Below are 19634 nucleotides of genomic sequence, written 5' to 3'. Positions count from 1 at the left end.
TCGTATGGAACTACTGTACACTTTTTTTTAAATTTAAAGTAGTCGACTTGAAGCTATACTGCCATCTGCTGTACATGTGTGGGAATAGCCGAAGCAGGGTAAGCACAAAAGGGAATCGGGGAGTTATGTTTGAAATAATTTATTAATTCTTCATAGACGGCAATATAACGGATTTATGCTCATCATATATGTATATAAAATATGTACATAGCAACCCATTGGTAAAAAAAAATGACAGAACCTGCTGGACTGAGCTGAGCCGTGTGCTTAGTTTTCAGTGTTACAAGGCGGCAAGTAAGCAAGTTTTGATAATTTCATTGAAAAATAATAAAAGACAATCGTCATTGCTGGATATTGAGGATCCAGCCTGTGAGGTCTATTGTGGAACATTAACACATCTTGGGGGGGGGGGGGGCAGCGGTCCAAGATTAAGAAAGACTGCAGTTGGACTGTTTGGACTCTCGGTCCTAAAAGAAAGAAAAAGGATTCTTACAATCAACTTATTTCATCACGCGTTTAATCAAACAACTCAAAATTCCCATTTCACCCAGTGGAATTTTTTTTTTTTTTTTAAAGGCCACCATGTTGGCCATGTACCTACATGCTAGAATGCTAGTGTCGGCTAACTGTCCCGGCCGGTACCTGTTGTCTCTGCTGCTGGCGTCTGTATTCTTCCTCGCTGGCGGCCAGTGCCTGAGCCAGCGCCAAATCCTCCTGCTCCTGCGGACTGAGGCACAACCACAAAATATACTGATTCCACTTGTTCACTTGAGTAAAAGAAAATTAATCAATACATATCTGAACAAAATAGTTTCTCCCGTTTAGTAGCAGCCAAAATGAAAAAAAATAATAAAATAAAAACCGGAGGCAATCATGCTGTTAGGCTAACAAAAGATGAAACAAAGTCCACCGTACATGCATAAGTGAGAAGCCTCGAATATAGTGACATGCTCACCTGAGGGTGGGCTGTGTGGGTGGTCTGGACTCAGCCAAAGACATCTCTAGAGCCCTTTGTAAGGCCTGCTCGTCAGACTGAAAGCAGAGGAGAGAAAAGGCTAAACCCGTCTTCCTCAACTGGCGGACCGCGATCCACGACCGGACCGCCGACCTCCTCTGTTCGGACGGCCGACCTCCTCTGTCCGGGCCCCGGCAAATTGTATAAAATAATAAATTATAAAGTGATTTTTACGTTATACATTTTCTATTTTTGGAGTATAATCTGTGCATTACCGCGATCGCTTGTTAAAATTATCCATTGTATTATTTGCGTGCACGAACAGATGTATTGCAGAGGACGCAGCAGCGCGACTGTGTGTGTATGTTTGACGAACTGGAGACGAGCAGGCTGAGCAGGGCGTGTTCGGCGATAACGATGCGCTGATTGGCTCCTCTGAACTTAAGGTGTGGCCATACATAAGCGTCACGCATTCAAAATGGATGATTGTGTCAGGAATCGCGGGAGCGATGCACATTCCTTTGCTCCCTTGTGTCAGACTGTCAGTATTTAAAATGGTTCTTAACTCCTCTTCTGGTATATTCAGTGATTTCAGAGGGGATGTGAAAAGGGGAATTGTACAAATGAAAATAATATTTTTGTTTTCATGTTTAGTATTTATTTTGGTAAAATGAGTATTTTGTTTTGCTTTTGTTAAATTAAGGGTAAAATAGACAACTGTTTAACAAAGTTAGAGGAAAAATGTCTTATTTGCCCAAAAGGGCTATTTTTATTATTAAACAGGCACAACTTAACAAAATAAAAGAGTTACCTCTCATTATTTGCTGTGTACTGGCAAAGTGAATAATTGTTATTTTAACGCACCCAATTATTGGTTGGTTGTGAGGAGTGTTGATTTGTATAAGCTTGGCTTGACCATACTAAATGGGCATATAGCCCTGCTCCCCTTGACCACCGTGCATGGGACCGGACATTGGTCTTATTAAAAAAAAAAAAAAACGTGGACCAACAGCATTTCTAGTTGAGGACCACTGATGTATATATATATATAGTAAGGCGTTTTTGGCCGAAAAAAACGACCATGTATAGTAAGGAGTTTTTATCTGAAAAAACGACCATGCATAGTTAGGCGTTTTTAGCCAAAAAAAAACGACCATGTATATATAGTAAGGCGTTTTTAGCCGAAAAAAACGACCATGTATAGTTAGGCGTCTTTAACCAAAAAAACGACCATGTATAGTAAGGCGTTTTTAGCCGAAAAAACGACCATGTATAGTTAGGCGTTTTTAGCCAAAAAAACCACCATGTATAGTAAGGCGTTTTTGGACAAAAAAAAACGACCATGTATAGTAAGGCGTTTTTAGCTGAAAAAAAAGACTATGTATAGTAAGGCGTTTTTGGATGAAAAAAAACGACCATGTATAGTAAGGCGTTTTTGGATGAAAAAAAACGACCATGTATAGTAAGGTGTTTTTAGCCGGAAAAACAATCATGTATAGTAAGGCGTTTTTGGCCGAAAAAAACGACCATGTATAGTAAGGCGTTTTTAGCCGAAAAAACGACCATGTATAGTAAGGCGTTTTTAGCCGAAAAAACGCCCATGTATAGTAAGGCGTGCTCCCCATGACCACCGTGCAAAGGACCGGACCTTGGTCTTATATAAAAAATTAAAAAAAGTGGACCGACAGCATTTCTAGTTGAGGACCACCGGGCTAAACGGTCATGTGGCTCATTCACATCATGGCCGCGCGACATGCTCTCCATACCATGCCCGCCTGGAAGGATGCAGACGACGGCACCACATTCTGTGCTGATACGGACGTCGCCATGGGTCGGCTAGTGCTGGAAAGGGAAGAGAAGGAATGTAAGTTGCAAAATAGAGCTGTGATTCCAAAAAATGTGGCTCCCTCTAGTGGCTTAAGCACAGCATTGATGTTGAAATTATGCATATGACAGTGGCTTATGACACTACTGTACTAGAATGTTGGTCATGATGGTACTTGGACAGCCAAGTCTGGTAGTTGGTGTAAAAGGTTTTGAGAGCCACTCAAATAAACAATCGCAAGGCACCTCACAGTCAGCCTCAAATTTTATGCGCTTTTTTTTCTTACTTGCTATTGTGGCCTCTGCTGGCCACGCTGCCGCCATTAGAAATTGATCTGGAGTGTCCCGAAGAGGACGAGGCAGAGAAGGAGGAAGAATCCTGAGCCCTCATTAAAGCAGCATGTCTAAGACAAAATATATGACCAATTAGACCACCAGCATTCTTACCGAAGTCGGATATTCTTGTGTAAGTACCTACCCGGACTGGGACAGAGGTTTGCCATCGGTCTTACAATCGTGGTCGAGTGGGTGTCGGTGTTTAAGACAGTAATTTAAATGACACTGGTCACATGTCACGCGCATCATTTCTTTCTGCTTACAGCCTCCTTTGGAACACTTGTTGGTGAATATCTGCAATCAAGAAGAGGAAGTTTTAGGACCAGAGATGGGTAAAACTAAAATAGTTACAATGATAAAATAAAAATAATAAAAACGTTACTCTTAGAAATCTTAGCCATCGGCAGGGTGGGCCAGAATTATTTCTCCCTCCCTCAATACTGCGATTTCATAGGCATTTTTTTCAACGTCATTGTGTTTTTCAACAAACAAAAAAAGTACGGTACAACCCTGGGCTGAATGAAGATGAATGAATGATAACCATTCAAAAAGGTTTCATTAAGGGGAAGTGGAAGTTCCACGTTATGGGGTAAAACTAAGTGCATGTTTTTGTTCGAACCTTTCTTTTCTGCTGTGCAGGGTCTGATTTGCAATCCCGATCAATGTGCTCGCCGACTTTAATATCAGGCATCTCTCCTCTCTTGACGGGAATGGGAATGTTGCACAATGGGCACACAGGGACCTGAATATCCTGTGGGTGGGAAAAAATGACAAGAATTACCCTATTTGGAATACTTTTACTATACACATACTTTTAGGGAATACCCTAAAAGTATGTGTCTTTAAAAATAAAACTGGAACCGTTCAATGTTTGCATTATTTCTGTATAATGATTTACTTCTATGTTGAAACTGGAAGTATTAGCAGTTATGGAGTTATTGATGTACAGTTTGGGTTGTGTCAGGTGGCCGATCAATGTAAGGCAACCGAACTATGCGTGACTTGAAACGTTCGTGGAGATAGACATTAAATCAGTATTGGGTGCAGTGAAAATGTGATACCATCACTCTGGCTTACTTTTTTGTAAGACGAGGTGCATTTGTGGTGCACATAAGTGACGTGGTCCTTGCAGAATATCTCTTGACAGGCATCACATTTCATGGGAAGGAAGTCTGGCGTGACAAGATGCCCTTTTAATTTTTCATGTTCATGAGGCATTTACGACCCATCCATATCTGGCTGTGGTCACTTACCTAAACGCTTGCAGGTCTTCTCTGAACAGTGCTCCCCCAAATCTGGAAACTCCATGGCATTCAAATAGAAGGCTCAACTATAGAAATAAAATGCAGTGACTTTTAATTGATGATTTGATGTGAGTAGAAACTGGGACAGTGATGATGTAAACACAGGAGCCCCTGCGGGTGTTTGCATCGCGGGCGAGTAGCATTAGCTGCCGTTATGTCAAGTCATCGTTACTTTGCAAACAAAAAAACACATCTGTACGTTCGCGATCGCATCAGGACGCGAAAGCCTGTGAACTGTACACTCGGTAACGCCAGGGTAACACATATTTGGATTTCCGCCATGAATCCAGAGGAAAACCAGGAATTACGAATAACCAACCTGAGAACATACAGCTTACTAGCCGGGCTATGCTAACTCAAAAGATTAGCGACGAACTGGGTTTAGTTACATAACTAATATAGACCATTATAGACTGACTCAGGACTAATTCGGGGTAATACGATGCCATTAAATCGGCCACCAGCGTTCCGATTTCTCACCAACACTTATGCGCTAGCAGCTAGCAAGTGGCTAACATCAATATTTATCATGCCATACTTCATACATAAAGAAACCAATCAATTAATAAAGGCGTGACGTTGTTGAATGCAACACATTCCAGTATTGTTGAGGTCACGTCCGATGAAAAATATATATTTTTATCATTTTTGTAGGGCGAACGCTCTGTAAAATGAGAGCGACAATTAGCTTTAGCTCGATAGTTGTAGAAGTGACGTTTTAACTCACCAGTTCCAATCTCGTTATGGTCTTTCAGCCGCAGTAAGAAGGCGAAAACGTAAAAATTAAATAAAATCGTCAATGTCAAGCTTTATTCGCGTTAGATCAACACCATGCAATGTTCGCGGATCTCGAGACGACAAACACACCAAAACATCTCAGGAAGCTCAACCGTGGATATTTGTGCTGTGTCAAAACATGCACCACCCACACAATGACGTCATCGTGACATCCCACGTCACGCGCACTTCCGTCATACTTAATGGCCGGGAACGGACTGGAAAGGTCTAGGTGCTATTAGTTATTTTTTTTACATATCGTAAACAAGGTTTTCGATCATACTTCATTTACTTCACTAAACTTTATGAACAATATTGTAATAAGTTGACAAACGTAATGTACAAGTTTTTATGAGTATCCATAGTTATACCTCTTCATTTCCAAATAAGACTTTCAATTAATAATACAGTATTATACACACATGCCATTCATCCATTTTCCGAGCCGCTTTATCCTCACAAGGGTCGCGTGGGGGTGCTGGAGCCTCTCCCAGCCCTCTTTGGGCAGTAGGTGGTGGACACCCTGAACCGGTTGCCTATCGCAGGGCACATACAAACGAACAACCGTATGCGATCACGCTCGCACCTAGGGAGAATTTTGATTGTTCAATCAGCCTGCCGTGCATGTTTTTGGAATGTGGGAGGAAACCTGAGTACCCGAAGAAAATCTACGCAGGGACGCGGAGAACATAACCCCACATAAAGCCGGAGTCGGAATCGAACACTGCACCTGTTCACTGTGAGGCGGACGTGCTCACCAGTTGCATATCGTGCCGTATTATACACATACCCGTAATTATTATTACTTCTTTAATTTGCATTTTAAAGTAAATCGACGACATATCAACATGAGTTTGTTATTTTTCTCGATTAGTTTGGATTTTGTCCTCATCGTTGCTCTTTGTACTTTGTATTCAAAACTTTTTCAAGTGTCACTTCATGAATTGAGCAGTGCTACCACTGTCGTCTAACAGCCGCTAGAGGGCGCAACAGCTCTGCTTATGGACACCGGAAGGTTCCCTTGAGGGATCGATGAGATGTGGCAGGTGATCGGGGTCAAGGAGGGTTAACAGCCAGATCAGGGATCAGTTTTACAGCAGCCGGATGACATTTAGAGAACACGAGTGTCACTTGGATAGTAACAAAACGTGTACAGTTATCTTAGATTGGAGACAAGAAACAAAAGGGGGAGAGGGGAAAAGTCCACTTTGTGTCCTCGTGTTATTTGGTGCAGATTTTAACCGTCATTATTCTCTCGGGTTTGGGATATTTTTGTGCAGCGGCAGATGGCCGAGCTACAGAACATAATGGACAACTTTCTCTGCAGTAATGTGAGAAGCAACAAGGGAGAGCCAACCGCGCCAAGTTTCCACCGTGCTAACGACATCTCTCAGGCCTTGCGTATGGAGTTTAAGCTTACCTTTTTTGCCAACTCTTCCAAGAGTGTCAAGATTCAATACGAGGCTCCGTTTGCAGGCCGAAGATGACTTCATGTGCAAATATTAAACAGCTGAAACTATGAAACAAGACTGTTGTGAGGTGGGGGAGCTGTCCCTGGTAGCTGAAATCATTTTTCAAATCCCTTCCAATCAGTTCGCTCATGTTGGACTCAGCCAACAGACACTTTTCCTAGAACATTTTGTTTGACTTTAAGGAAGTTCCACTGTAGCGACAAAGCGAATAATAATAATAATAATGAGGATGAATACAGTACTGCATGGAGTCCATTTTGACACAAATTGGCCTCCCCCAACTGCAATCATTGGGGATTATAATAAAGAGGTGGCTTCAAATTTGGCTCCACTTTATTTTTGATGTCTTAAAGTTGAATCACAATAATAATAAGGAGAGTGCACCCTTTATCCGGCGCTGTAATTAACAAGGGGAGAAATGCAGGCGAAGGAAGCAGGAGGAAAAAGAGGAGAGAAGAGGAGGGGAGGGGATGGGAAAAAAATGCAAATGATTCCACACAAAGGCTCCTCGCAAATTGGCGTCACCATTTCTCAAATTATATCATTACTATATTTTGAAAATGTTAATCTGTTGAGCGGATTTCCCCGGGGACTTTAGTAAATTAGTTCTATTTCCGAGGCTGCCTGCCTCTCCGCAAGAAAAGGAAAAAAAAAAGAGGAGGCACGTCGACGACAAGCACCTCTGATTTGCTGATTACAATTAGACTCCCCACTTTGGGCTCCTTCAAGCATTCATAATTTTCGGCATATTAAGCACGTTTTAGCAAAGGTGATAAGTCACTTTTAATTGAAATGAAATGATTATTCTAATGGAAGTTTGGTTATTATTATTATTATGAGGAGGCACGAGTCAGTGCAAGCTTCATTTTTTTTAAACACGAAGCAAAGAGAGAGAGAGAGAAAGATGAGTGCGGGGGGGGTGGATTTTGAAGGGCATTAGGATGTCAGGATTGAATGAGGTAATTTGAAGGGAATTACTTTCTCTTCAATCAGAAACGAACTGAATTAAAAAGTCCAAATCAATCGCTTTCACTTCTCCATTCTACTTTGACAGCGGCACAATTACAGATAATTAGATGGGAGGAAACTTTTAATTGTGGGATTAGAAGAAGGGTGGGGGGAGGGGGGGTGGGGCAGAGCATTTGCAAGGATCAGAGCGAGAGAGGGAGCAGGGAGAGGGGTGGAGTGGTGGTATTTCCAGGCACTTCCTTCCATTTTTTATTTATTTATTTATTTATTTTCTTTGCATTGCTTCGAAATCGAATCAAAGGATTTACGGTGGCTTAAAATGGCAACCAACATCTCCCCCTCTCTCTCTGTCTTTTTATACTGTTTAATTGGAACTGCATCTAGTTCATCCAAATCGTCCTGGAAAAAAAATAATAAATAAAATAAAACAATTTAGATTTAATTCTATAATTATCACCAAATCAAATAATGTGCAACCTAATTTAGATGGTTAAAAATTAACGTGCGTGAAGTTAATTGAGTAATTAAACCCCCCTAAACTGCCGCCTATTAATTTTCCTGCCTAATTAAAAATGAATTTGATGCCCGGTGCTGCTATAAGAAGGCATCTTTGTTGGCACTCATGGATGGGCATCGTGATAAGGCCTAACCACTACTTGTATACCTTTTTTTGTGTGTGTGTGTGTGTGTGTGTGTGCAGGTCGAACAGGTGCATTATTTTTCAACATTTACTTTCAACCAGGTTTTGGATTTGATTAAAAAAAAATAGTTTGAATTGTAACCCAAAAAAAGTGTCGCAAGAGTTTAAATCAGCAGAACAGAATATAGGTTACAGTGACATAAAACGCTCTAAAATGAGCAAAACTCCCATCGACATAAACGGAATCAAAGCAAGCTGTTTGCTCCAAAGCAATTTGCTGAATTGTTTTTGATTCTTTAACCCTTTTGTGCACCAATAATGAGAACCTGTAACCTGATAACATGGTACACTGCCTACAAATGGGGTAAGTTGAGGGACAATATAAGGGACAACTAGGGTTGTAATTTCTTTTTTCTTTGTAGTAAATAAGGGAAAGCCGGTTTTTCACATGAGCAAAATTTACAATATTTTTTTTTGCCCAACTTACAATTTTACCAAAGTTTGTTGCCTTTCAATTTTGAGTTTACAAAACATTTTATTGTTTTTGAAAGTATTAGGACAAACCAGCATTAATTTTTTTTGTGCTATGTGTTACTTCTGTGCTGCACAGTTTACTCAAAAGCCTTAAAAGACAAAAAGCAGGATGGCAAATGGTCACATATCCAATCTTTGACTACCACCGCATCCCTGCGCTGAAGAAATCCACTGGCCTTGAAATGTCAAATGGGAGGGAAAAAAGATCTTTAAAGTGATCTTAAAGTGAGCTGGCCCCTGTGGGGAAAAATCTGCACATAATCATACTCATTTGGTTCAATATGGAAAAAAAAATGTATGGATGTGAGTTGATGTGGCAGCACCAGGTAACCTCCAGACATTTTTTTGCACCTGCTTAAGAAGGGGCAGTTGCCACAATGGGGGGGAAGGTAACAAGTCAGGGCAGTGTTCGTCTTATTATCGGGTTAATTAAAGCAAAGACATGTATAAATGCAAACAAGACTGTGGCTGAGGAGACTCCGCCAAGAGCTTTCCCCCCCCCCACATATAAATTTACAGATTGAGCAAAAGCAATTATTCATTTTCTGGATTACAAAATAAAACTCTAACATTAATAACCCAAAAACGAGACATAAAGTCTCATCCGGGCACTTTAAAATGAAAGTTAAAAAAAAATCTTTCAAGACACGAGCTCAATTTCTCGCAGTAGATTCAAATGTATGTGGAGGCTTTTTTCTGCGAGCAGGAGAGGGTCAAGTGAGGAGCGGATTATATCCTTCCCTCATAATAATATTAATTAAACAATTTGCATGCTAATAGGGTAACAATCATCGTGGCATCTGTTGAGAGACTCGGGTTATTACAACATGCCACTCCAGGTGTCAAGGGTCACCGAGGAAGAGGAGTGGGTGGCTCGGGGTGGAGGGAGGATTCGGTTCCAAATTTCAACTCTGATTAAGCACCTTGTGACACGTCCGCACTTGGCAAGCTTAACGCATCGCTTGGGGAACTAATGGTGTGATCTGGATTGTTGCGGCAAGGTCCTTTTTTATCTGCTCTCATTTACATGGATGCATTGTAGCGAGACGTGCATTTCAAAATGACTTTTCGGCATCCATATTTCACCCATCAGCTTTTTTTTTTTTTTTATAAATACTGCATGCCTTTAAAATAGTACGATTCTACAAATAAATCAGTGAGTCGACGTCGCATTTGTATGCTCCCGGCATTATCTGGAACAAAATGAGCAAATCAAAGTAAAAAGGTGTCTGGAGCCTCTCCGTGCAGGAGCGGCGACTCCTGCTCCAAGCTATCCGCCTGCCTGCCTCCCTACGCCGGCATGCAGGCAGCCCTTCCTCCCGGTGGGTCCCCGGTGTAAGCCGCAATGTAGTTCTTATCAAAGCCCTCTTGTCTTGTTGTGACAGCTCTGATATTGTTTATTGAGGTGGATGTCAGCCTTAATTAGCAATCGATACGGAAGGGGGTGGAGTAGGGTATGGGGGGGGGGACGCGCCTGTGACGTCACCACCCATTTCCGCCTTCTCATTGGATCTCGGATTCCCCACAAGCTCGGGCTAATTATCCGGGAAGGTTCATGTGGATAAAGTGGAGCTCATCTGTGCCTTGTACACATCATGCCCCCGCCTCGTCGGCCAGACTCGCTTTTGCGTGCTTTATAAACCCCAACCCCCCCTCCCCTCCAAAAAAAGCATAACAATCCCACCCCTATACACATCACCGGCCCACCAGCAGACGCCCGCGGGATGATGGACAGCCGGATATTGGAGTCGCCTCACGCCCAGTTCGGAGGCACCCTCGGCGGCGGCGGCGGAGGCATGGTGGGCTTCCCGTACCACCTGAGCCACCATCACGTCTACGAGCTGGCCGCGGGCCACCAGCTCCAATCCGCCGCCGCCGTCCCCTTCTCCATAGACGGATTACTCAATGGGTCGTGCGCGGCGTCCGTGGGAGGTTCCGGCGGCTTGCTGGCGTCTGGATGCGGGATGAACGGAGACAATCAGCCGTACAAACTGACAGGTAGAAGAGCGCTTCGGTGCTGGCGCGGTTGTTTGAGAAATGAGCAATTGTCACGCATGACGAGCAGAAGCGGCATCATTTTCCTTCTAGTGCGTCCCCCTTGGCTGGAAAAAAAGACGCAAAAAATGACACTAAATGCAAACAAATGATTGCTCCTCTTGTAAACAAGGAGGCAGACTTGTGGCCGCGTGCTTCAAAACATCACATCCAGCCAGATGTTTCAGATCATAAATATGCATGCTTGTGCTCTGCTGGGTAGACTCGGGAGATCTGGACAAGGAGAGTCCCGGCTGCAAGAGACGAAGAACGCGCACAAATTTTACCGGCTGGCAGCTGGAGGAGCTGGAGAAGGCGTTTAACGAGAGCCATTACCCCGACGTGTTCATGAGGGAGGCTCTGGCCCTCAGATTGGACCTCATCGAGTCCAGGGTGCAGGTACAACTCCTTTCGGCACGTTTGGAAAACGGGTTTTAAGTGCTCTGAGTCAAGCTGCAAGTTTGTAGTTATGTTTATATAAAAAAAGGCTTGGGCTCCATTTTAGTAGTGTTTTACTTTTGTTTTTTTTAAGAATGTGCATTTTTTTGTGTTGAATACGGCCGGTTAAATTATATTTGTTTCAAATTATATACTTACAGAACACCAATGATACAGTTGATACAGTTTATAAAAAAATCTAGCAATGCTCAACTAATATATATATATATATATATATATATATATATATATATATATATATATATATATATATATATATATATATATATTATATGAAATCGAATATGTTCAAATTAATTCAAATGGTGGCCTATGGCCTTTTAGTAGACGATCCAGAAAATATGGCTTCGAAAATAGATGGTTTAAGTTTGCTGGCTCAATATTGCACAGGGTAAAATAATAATAATAATAATTTACACGTATATCTGACAGTTATTAATAACAACCCTTCAGTTATTGTCGCGTGTCTGTGTGCGCACAGATTGGCCAATTAAAAGTCCTATTCAGGGTCCTAGCATGTGACAAAACAGCAGGACCAGTTGGTTAATTAAAACATTGTTGCGTTTAATTGATTTGTTTCGAGAGGAAAAATGGAGAGAGAGAAAAAAAATACACACCTGCTTTGTCTCGCTCTACATGCATGCAGGTCTGGTTCCAGAACCGCCGAGCCAAGTGGAGGAAGAAAGAGAACACCAAGAAAGGTCCGGGCCGACCCGCTCACAACGCACACCCGACCACGTGCAGCGGCGAGCCCATGGACCCGGAGGAGATCGCCCGGCGAGAACTGGACCGCCTGGAGAAGAAAAAACGCAAGCAGGAGCGCCGCCTGCTCAAGGCTCAGAACAAGCACCTGCACGGGGATCTATTTCACACCCCGGGATCGGACAGCGACAGCGGCTTGTCTCACGTCACCGACAGCGATCACGGCGCCGGCCCGCGTTTGGACCTCACCAAACCGCTCTGCGAGCCGGCGCCTCAGTCGTTAAACACGCCGAGTCAGAACCAAAGACACTTGGACCAGGACGCTGGCGGCTCGGAGTTGGACTCGTCCGACGCCAGCCACCGCTCGAGCCTGTGCTCCGGCACCAACCGAACCTCCGGCTTGCAGAAACTCAACCCGTTCAGCGTGGAAAGTCTCCTGTCGGACTCCAGACCCAGGCGCAACTCCGCGGCCTTACCCGCCTCTCGGCCCCTCATTGGGAAGGGCCATTTTCTGCTCTACCCCATCACGCAGCCGCTCGGATTCATTGTCCCTCAGACGGCCTTAAAAAGCGCTGCGAATCCTGACAGCGGTTCCGAGGATCATCAGGCGCCCAGTGTCCACGAGTCCGCTGCCTCTGCGGGGTGCAGGAGGCTCTCCCCGGGGTCCGCGGACAGGGACCGGGCGGGGTCGAGGTCTAGCAGCCCTGGGACTTTGGGCCATGAACATGGCACACAATGCGGGAAGGAACATTTAGAGGAGAGCCCTGTAGAACCGCCGCCGAACAGTCACGAAAAAACGGAATGAACATGAAAAGCGAGAGGGTAACGAGAGCGAACATCTTAAAGTTAAGGCCAAAGCTCAACTTTGCCACGTTAGGTTCTCCTCTCCCTTTGAGTGTGAGTGTCTAGATATCCTTTTAAACGTGTCAGAAAACAGAACAAAACTTTCAAGAGCTGTGAACAAAAAAAGAAACGACTATACTATTTATTTACATATGTCAAGCTTTTTTCTTAAATAAATCTATTGTATACAATCACCTCTGACGCGTGTACGACCTTAAATGGCGAAAACAAGACTTCCGGGTCGGGCCAGCCAATCACATGAGAGCTTTTCTGAAAGGGGGTGAGAGTCGTAGATTTGATTTTTTTTCTGGTTTCAAACTTATTCAAATCGATATAAAAAGGAAGAAAAAAATCACGTTGTATTTCGCAGTGTACTTTTACTCTTAAATGGCGGCAATACAGGTAGGGTCAGCCAATAACGTATAAAGTTTGTTCTGGGAGGGTGTTGGAGCGTATATATGTTTTTTTAATATTAAATGGCGACATGACTTCAAAAAGGACAACAAATCACAGCTCTGCACTTTTCTTCTTCGTGGGCAAATGTCAGGTTGTATTTTGCGTTTTGGTTTCAAATAACGACATACTAAAAAAATATAAATATATATAAATATATATATACATATATAAATATAAATATAATATATATATACACATATAGCGCCACAAAAAATACTTCCGGGTAACACGAGCTCACCACATAGAGGCTTTTCTTTTTCTTTTCCTTTTGGAGGTGAGGGGTGGTGACGATGCTCTCGTGTTACATTTTTTATAAATTTGTATTAAAGGCGACAACAACACTTCTTGGTTTAGGGCCTGTCAATCACCTGATTTTTTTTCTTCTTCTGGGTAGAATTGCAAGTTGCATTTTGTACTTTGCAACAAATATATTCAGCTATAACACACACGCGCGCGCGCGCGCACACACACACACACACACACACACGCACACACACACACACACACACGCACACCCACACACTCCAAAAGATGAAATGAGGTTAGAAGCCTGAGGCAAAAGGGAGCCGCTGCAGTCCTGCAGAGTTTTGATATGAAAGTAATTATTTTCCCGGTGGCTACTTTGCGGGGGGAATACGGTTTATTTTAGCTCTACAAAAAAAAAAAAAAAAGTGGGGGCGGGGATGGTGTGTGAGGTGAGGGTGGAGAGGGTGGGGGGGTAATACATTACCGATTTGTGGCGATATGAAATCACATAAACTTCCAGGAATAATAGAATTAGCATGAAAAGGCCTGGGTGTCAAATTGAAATAGGAAAATAATAGCCTCGGCAGCTGCGTGCATGTGTGCATTATTGGATCGTGGGGAGGCATTTTCATGAGCTCACACTCTATATACGTGTGTGTGTGTGTGTGTGTGTGTGTGTGTGTGTGTGTGGTTGTCAGGAAGGGGGGCCCTGTGGACCAGAAGGGGGATTGCGCGGGGAAGGCGCACATGAAGATAGATGTTCAATGATATCCGCTCATTGTTGTGTCGCCTTCACGTCCATGTCGGGCTCTTATCAGCCTATTGATCACGACCGGGCTGTAATGGGGCGGCCCGGGCCGAACGTGGCTATTTACAATGGCAGAACACATTTGTTCTAATAGGGATGGCGCTCCCCGGGGAGGCCGAGCGGGATCTGGGACATCTGCTGCCTCCCCTCCTACCGCCTCCTGCACGATTCCTTTGCCAATATTGCACAATATCATGTCCAAGACATGTGGAAGCCATGTATTTATCTAATAATAATACGGCACTAAACAGCGAATCCAACCTTCTTTTTTTGTTGCATGAACTTGTGGTGTGTGTGTGTGTTTTACACAAATATAATAAAGTGCTGAGGCTTTAAGTCATCACAGGTATATAAACACATTTACATAAATTGACACCCTTGCAGCTGTTTGCACATGCTCTTATAAGAGTAAGAGGAGGGAGAACATCTGGGGGATTATATGCAGCTTGCTTTCTGCTTATTTTATTTTATTATCATCATTACAATTTTATAATGGTTTTATAATGGCAGGGGTGTTTGTCCTTGGTGGAGTTGCGAATTATTTTTGGTCATTTTTTCCCCCTAGACGCCTTTAATGATAATTTGTCGTTTGGATTGACGCCCTCAATAATGTCACTATTGTGTTCGTTTACAGGTGTGTCAAACTATGCCTATAAACAAAAATATGTAAGCAAATAATTTTGCTTTTTTTGCAACTAACAGAACACACGCTACTTGTGTCAATCAAAAGTGTTAATCTTTGAAAGGGTGTTTTTTTTTACTCATGTTGAGCAGGTGTCTTATAAGAGTCCACAACGACAAAGGGGGAAAAAGTGCATTTTTCTTTCTGTATTTTCCCTGGAGGCTCCAATTTGCACTAAAATTGAATGTGTATATTATTTATTTATTTTTCCATGCACGTTGCTCTCCGAGGCTATGTGGGACGTGTGCCCAGTTCATCTATAATTCATTAGCAGGCTGAATAGGAGTATCGCTGGCTGCACATTGGTGGCCTTAAGGTGAAATTAGCGATTTGCTTAAGTAGTTAAGCTTTTTCTTGCCCGGGAGCTGCACGCCTGCAATGCTTGAAGAGAACCATCAATCGATGGGGCTGTGCGTTGTGAAAAAAAGGAGCGGCGTGTCGCCCATGAATCACACTTTATGAATTCAATTTGGGCCCCGTATAGCCGCAGAAATTTTCAATTTGAACGGCGGGATCATTACCGGGGGGTGGGGGTGGAGAGGGGTGTGTAGGGGGAGGGGGGTAAATTGTTTTTGCTCTATTATGCATCGCGGACGCCGTCGTTTTTCTTTCTAATTATGTGAGGCGGTGTCAGGTCGGCCTGTCACGCAGACGCAAATTTTCAATTGAACTGATCATCGCGCATCCATTCGTACGTCGACATGGACGCATACTTGATAAATATGCGATGTCTCCGAGCAAGTCTGGAATGCCAAAAGGGCAGGTGTGAGGAGGGACTTGGAGGGTGGGGGGAGGGCAGACTGGGAAAATAATATGGGTGGTGCGTGAAGGGAGGCGAGGGGGGGTACATGCAGCAATAAGTGTAGATCACGCAGCTAATTTAGCACCCCATGCTTTTTTTTTTGGTACCATTTCCATTTCTCATTTCGAACTCTCAGAGGAGGAGAGGCAGCCCAGAGGCGGGAATGGCCGTGCACTATCATGTAGAGACAGGGGGGGGGGGGGGGGGTACAGACACACAGCAAAACCCCCGGCTTGTCTGTTGCCACACCAGCACGTTCCCTGCTTATAGGCTTAATTAAGGCTAACAGACTTTTGTCTGTGCGTGTGTTAGTTTTATTTAATGGGGACAAATTAATTAAGGCCATTAAGATGTGTCATTTGCGGAATTCCTGCAGAATCATCGAGGATTTGGGAGAAAATGACTACATTTGACTTAAGGGAACATCAATAATATAATATTGTACAAACAGGAAGGCTCATTTGGCTCCCTAGATAAGACACCCCCCCCTCAAAAAAAATCATTGATAAAAATCAAATGGTACTTGACATTTGGCTTCCTGTGCTGCAGGAACTTCAGTCATACCCCCCCTCCCCCATCCCCTTTTTAGGATTATTTCACACTCCTTCTCATTAATGCGCCGGTGGATTTAATCATGCTTATCTTTCACGCACATACCTAGGATAAGCCTCAAATTAACCATCTGCACTGATGATTTTTGAAAAAGTGTTTCAGCCAAGCAGGAAAAAGGTGGCGAAAGACAACATTTAGACGAACAGCAACTCATTAATCTAAAAGACAAACTGATTTTATTTTATTTTATTTCTTTTTATTGATAAAAAAGAACATGAACGTCAAGTTTGACTGACTGACAAAATCGGACCCGATAGCAAGATTTTTTTTTTTTACCATTAGGGTCCTTTTCTAGTTAATCACACAAGTTTCTAAAATTCGAGTAATTACGTTTAGCTTTAAATTTGTTGGATATGGAAAATGGGGTGTTGAAATTTTACATTAGGACAGAAGTGTCCCGCAATGCAATCATGTCAATTTCACAAACGCTAACAAGTGAAAATGATTTGCCTTGAATACCACCCGGAAAGAATTTTATTCTATCGCACAAGCGCAAATAATATTCTCGTGTAAATTATCCGTAGTGATTGAAAACAAATACCTTGGCTTTACATATAAATAGCTTTTTTTTCGGGGGTAGGGTGGGGTTGTTTAACATGCAGCAGCTGTTCTTAATGATGGGGTGAAGTCTGTCTGGGCTGGGGGTGGGGGTTGGAGGGTGGGGGGTTATACATGATATCATTTTCAATTTGAAATAAAAAATATATGAATATGACTGCAGAACATTTCCACGGGATACATACCTACGCATTCTTTATAACCTCCAAGGAAAATGCCACGTTTTACTTCTCCGGCCATTAAGACGTCGACGACGTCACGGGAGCGGTCTGCCTAATTTTCGAGACAGGAAGACAAAAGCAAAAGATTTCGCTTTTTGTTCATTTTGCAGGGAAAAGTTCGACTGCAAGTTGAGCGGGTGAGGACTGAAACGTGAGTGCCAAGTGTGCGTGTGCGGTGGAGGTGGTGAGGGGGGGGGCTTTAAGAGTTGACATTTTTTGCACACGAAACGACGAGTTACATTCCTGTTGTGATTTTCTATGCGTTTTATCCCCTTTGCTCGTCTTCCAGCTGGCAGCCTGACAGAGCTCGAGAGGCGAAGAGAGACACAAACACAAACAAACAAAAAAAAAGTAACGTACACACGCGAATCACAGCACATTAAAGCACGCCGGAAGGCTGGTTGCGGAAACACAATACACGCTTAAATCATGAAAATCATATTGCATGCATGAAGTTGATTTTTTTTCTTTAACTCGGCAACATGCCCTCCCCCTCCCGAAACCCCTACAATATCCACAATGCGGTTTAATTAGGAGCTACAGTGGTACCTCTGCTTACGAACGCCTCTTCAATCGAAAATTTTAAGTTACGAAACACCACAACAGGAAAATATTGCATCTTGTTACGAAAAAAAATTCAGGATACCAAAGGTAAAAATGCAGTATGGGCTGCAAGTCGCAGCTCCGAGTTTCCTGAACGCCACATAGTTTTAGCTGCTCTGCCATAGGCTATTACCGAGCATCTTCCTGCCGTCCCATTGGCTAAGAGTGTGTCTGTAGCTACAGTACATTTTTGTCTATGCAGCGTACTCGTGGCCAGTAGCCGTTCCGATAATTTTACATAAATGTGAATCCCTATAGAAAAAGTGTTCACCAATCGGGCGACTGTTTGCCTTGGACATTTTCGAAGGATTGTTAAAAGCCGACAAAAGCAAACGTCCTTGGATCAGTTCTTTACAAAACGCCAGACAAAAACCACTTCTGATAGACAACACGAACTACAGAGGGCAAAAAACGATGAGGAGGCGGTTCAAAGTTAAATGACCCTCATTTTTATTCTTTATTCTTTGTTTTTTACATGATGCAAAACTCTCATTTATTGTGCAATGATCTAATGCTAACATGCACTTGTAACATATTTTGATGCATTTTTTTGATTTATAAAACATTTATAAATGCTTTATAAAACAACATGTCTGAATTTTTTTTGGGTGGGGGGTCTTGGAACGCATTAGGGCATTTACATGGAAAACGCAACTCTACTTAAAACATTTTCGAGCTAAGACATTTCTTCCAGAACCAATTAATTTTGTAAGTAGAGGTACCACCGTATTTACATTTACATCCCACTAATCAGCTAAAGAAGTGAAGACAACAGCTCTTAAAAATGAATGAAAAACACAAAACATGTTACATGACCACCTCATGATCATTGTAAAGGATGAATGATTGATTTAGCTCTGGCATTGACTTATAATATACACTGTGCATGTTGTGAGGTGAGCATATAGAATTCGACATATGGATCAACTGCAATATATGTAATAGTTAGCACCTTTTCTAGCGACGCCATTCGAAAATCTACGCTTTGTAATTGCTTTCACTTTGGTTAAATAGCTTTATTGGCAGACTGTTTGCCATATAGGATGTTCACCGTAAGTGCAGTCAATTAAAAGGCGCTGTTCTTAGAAATCTAAGCGTCAAATATAAAAGGCGGTTCGCCAATCACTTTATGGAAAATGCATTTTTTTTGTTGCGTTATGCTGATGATGGCTGTGAATCAATTTTGCGGGGCTGTGCATTACATGAAAACCCCCCCACCTGCGCTACTTACCTGCGTTTTAATTTTTTTAAATAAGTTGTTGCTTATAAATGTGTGCTAAAGATGTGGCCATTTGTTTGTTGGTAGTTCTGTACTAGCACATCGACACAAATGTCCTCCATTGTCACGGTCAAACTTTGACGTCATGTATTGTTACTTTCACAAAACTTCCCCTTTAAAATGTGTTTGCAAATTCCACCAGTGGAGTGATGTGTCAGGACTGTAAACAACAGGGGTGGCAAATAAAGTGATCCAGAATCAGGAGAACTTGCAGTTTAAAAGTGGCAGATGGTGAAAAAGGATGCTTCACAAAACTCTGGTTTGGAGAAAGTCGAGAAGCTATGATTAGTCTCTCTCTTCCATGTCTTTTAAAACAAGGACAAATTAGTGCAACCAACCTGGAGGTCCCAGTTTGGCCCCTCCATTGATGTAAGCAATTCTTTTTTTTCTTGTCCGATCAATGTGAATCACCAAGTTTGCCAGAGTCACACACAAAGAACCCCGGAGAACATCCCGAGGTGCAGCCTTGAAAGCTTTTGCGAGAATCAAACTGTCATTTGTTCAATAGCCGAAAGGCT

The 19634-nt window shown here is 42.7% G+C and overlaps 3 protein-coding genes across 8 annotated transcripts in view; 1 reads left to right on the top strand and 2 right to left on the bottom strand.

Annotated features, from left to right (window-relative positions):
* Nucleotides 1–123: 123 nt before the first annotated feature.
* On the bottom strand, nucleotides 124–5343 carry zfand2a (zinc finger, AN1-type domain 2A). 3 transcript variants are annotated; one of them, XM_052049021.1, is made up of 10 exons: nucleotides 5147–5328; nucleotides 4369–4445; nucleotides 4193–4287; nucleotides 3735–3866; nucleotides 3258–3409; nucleotides 3067–3183; nucleotides 2722–2797; nucleotides 956–1032; nucleotides 643–727; nucleotides 124–467 (listed from the first exon to the last, which is right to left on the bottom strand). In XM_052049021.1, the coding sequence occupies exons 2-10, from the start codon at nucleotides 4421–4423 to the stop codon at nucleotides 429–431; spliced, it is 828 nt and encodes a 275-aa protein (XP_051904981.1). In that variant the 5' UTR covers nucleotides 4424–4445; nucleotides 5147–5328; the 3' UTR covers nucleotides 124–428. The 3 variants fall into 3 exon arrangements, with proteins under 3 accessions (XP_051904981.1, XP_051904982.1, XP_051904983.1); XM_052049022.1 differs by lacking the exons at nucleotides 4193–4287; nucleotides 5147–5328 and having other exon boundaries at nucleotides 4369–4451; XM_052049023.1 differs by lacking the exons at nucleotides 124–467; nucleotides 643–727; nucleotides 956–1032; nucleotides 2722–2797; nucleotides 3067–3183 and having other exon boundaries at nucleotides 3254–3409; nucleotides 5147–5343.
* Nucleotides 5344–10329: 4986 nt separating this feature from the next.
* On the top strand, nucleotides 10330–12811 carry uncx (UNC homeobox). Its single transcript, XM_052049008.1, has 3 exons — nucleotides 10330–10809; nucleotides 11069–11244; nucleotides 11951–12811. Exons 1-3 carry the CDS (start codon nucleotides 10536–10538, stop codon nucleotides 12809–12811), a joined length of 1311 nt encoding a protein of 436 aa, XP_051904968.1. The 5' UTR covers nucleotides 10330–10535.
* Nucleotides 12812–12915: 104 nt separating this feature from the next.
* The window catches only part of micall2a (mical-like 2a), an 89435-nt gene continuing 82716 nt past the window's right edge, over nucleotides 12916–19634 (bottom strand). Inside the window, exons 21-22 of one of the 4 annotated variants that reach the window (XR_007959488.1) lie at nucleotides 17199–17286; nucleotides 12916–13119 (exon numbers count right to left, since the gene is read on the bottom strand). The gene's annotated coding sequence lies outside the window, so the exon portion shown is untranslated. Of the gene's footprint in view, nucleotides 13120–17147; nucleotides 17287–19634 lie in introns of those variants that run through there. The other 3 variants (XR_007959493.1, XR_007959490.1, XR_007959491.1) reach the window with 3 other exon arrangements.

Source organism: Hippocampus zosterae, chromosome 17 (assembly GCF_025434085.1).
Source record: "Hippocampus zosterae strain Florida chromosome 17, ASM2543408v3, whole genome shotgun sequence".
NCBI lineage: Eukaryota > Metazoa > Chordata > Actinopteri > Syngnathiformes > Syngnathidae > Hippocampus > Hippocampus zosterae.
Note: the sequence above shows the minus strand (reverse complement) of the source record. Positions and strands in the feature narration are given on the sequence as shown.

What these genes read in the sequence shown, in the direction of transcription:
- uncx (XM_052049008.1), top strand. Translation starts at nt 10,536, where the DNA reads ATGATGGACAGCCGGATATTGGAGTCGCCTCACGCCCAGTTCGGAGGC. An exon ending in TCAGCCGTACAAACTGACAG is followed by an intron (nt 10,810 to 11,068) that starts GTAGAAGAGCGC and finishes TCTGCTGGGTAG; the next exon opens with ACTCGGGAGATCTGGACAAG. An exon ending in TCATCGAGTCCAGGGTGCAG is followed by an intron (nt 11,245 to 11,950) that starts GTACAACTCCTT and finishes ACATGCATGCAG; the next exon opens with GTCTGGTTCCAGAACCGCCG.
- zfand2a (XM_052049021.1), bottom strand. Translation starts at nt 4,423, where the DNA reads ATGGAGTTTCCAGATTTGGGGGAGCACTGTTCAGAGAAGACCTGCAAG. An exon ending in AGCAGAGGCCACAATAGCAA is followed by an intron (nt 2,798 to 3,066) that starts GTAAGAAAAAAA and finishes TTCCCTTTCCAG; the next exon opens with CACTAGCCGACCCATGGCGA. An exon ending in CATCCTTCCAGGCGGGCATG is followed by an intron (nt 1,033 to 2,721) that starts GTATGGAGAGCA and finishes CTCTGCTTTCAG; the next exon opens with TCTGACGAGCAGGCCTTACA.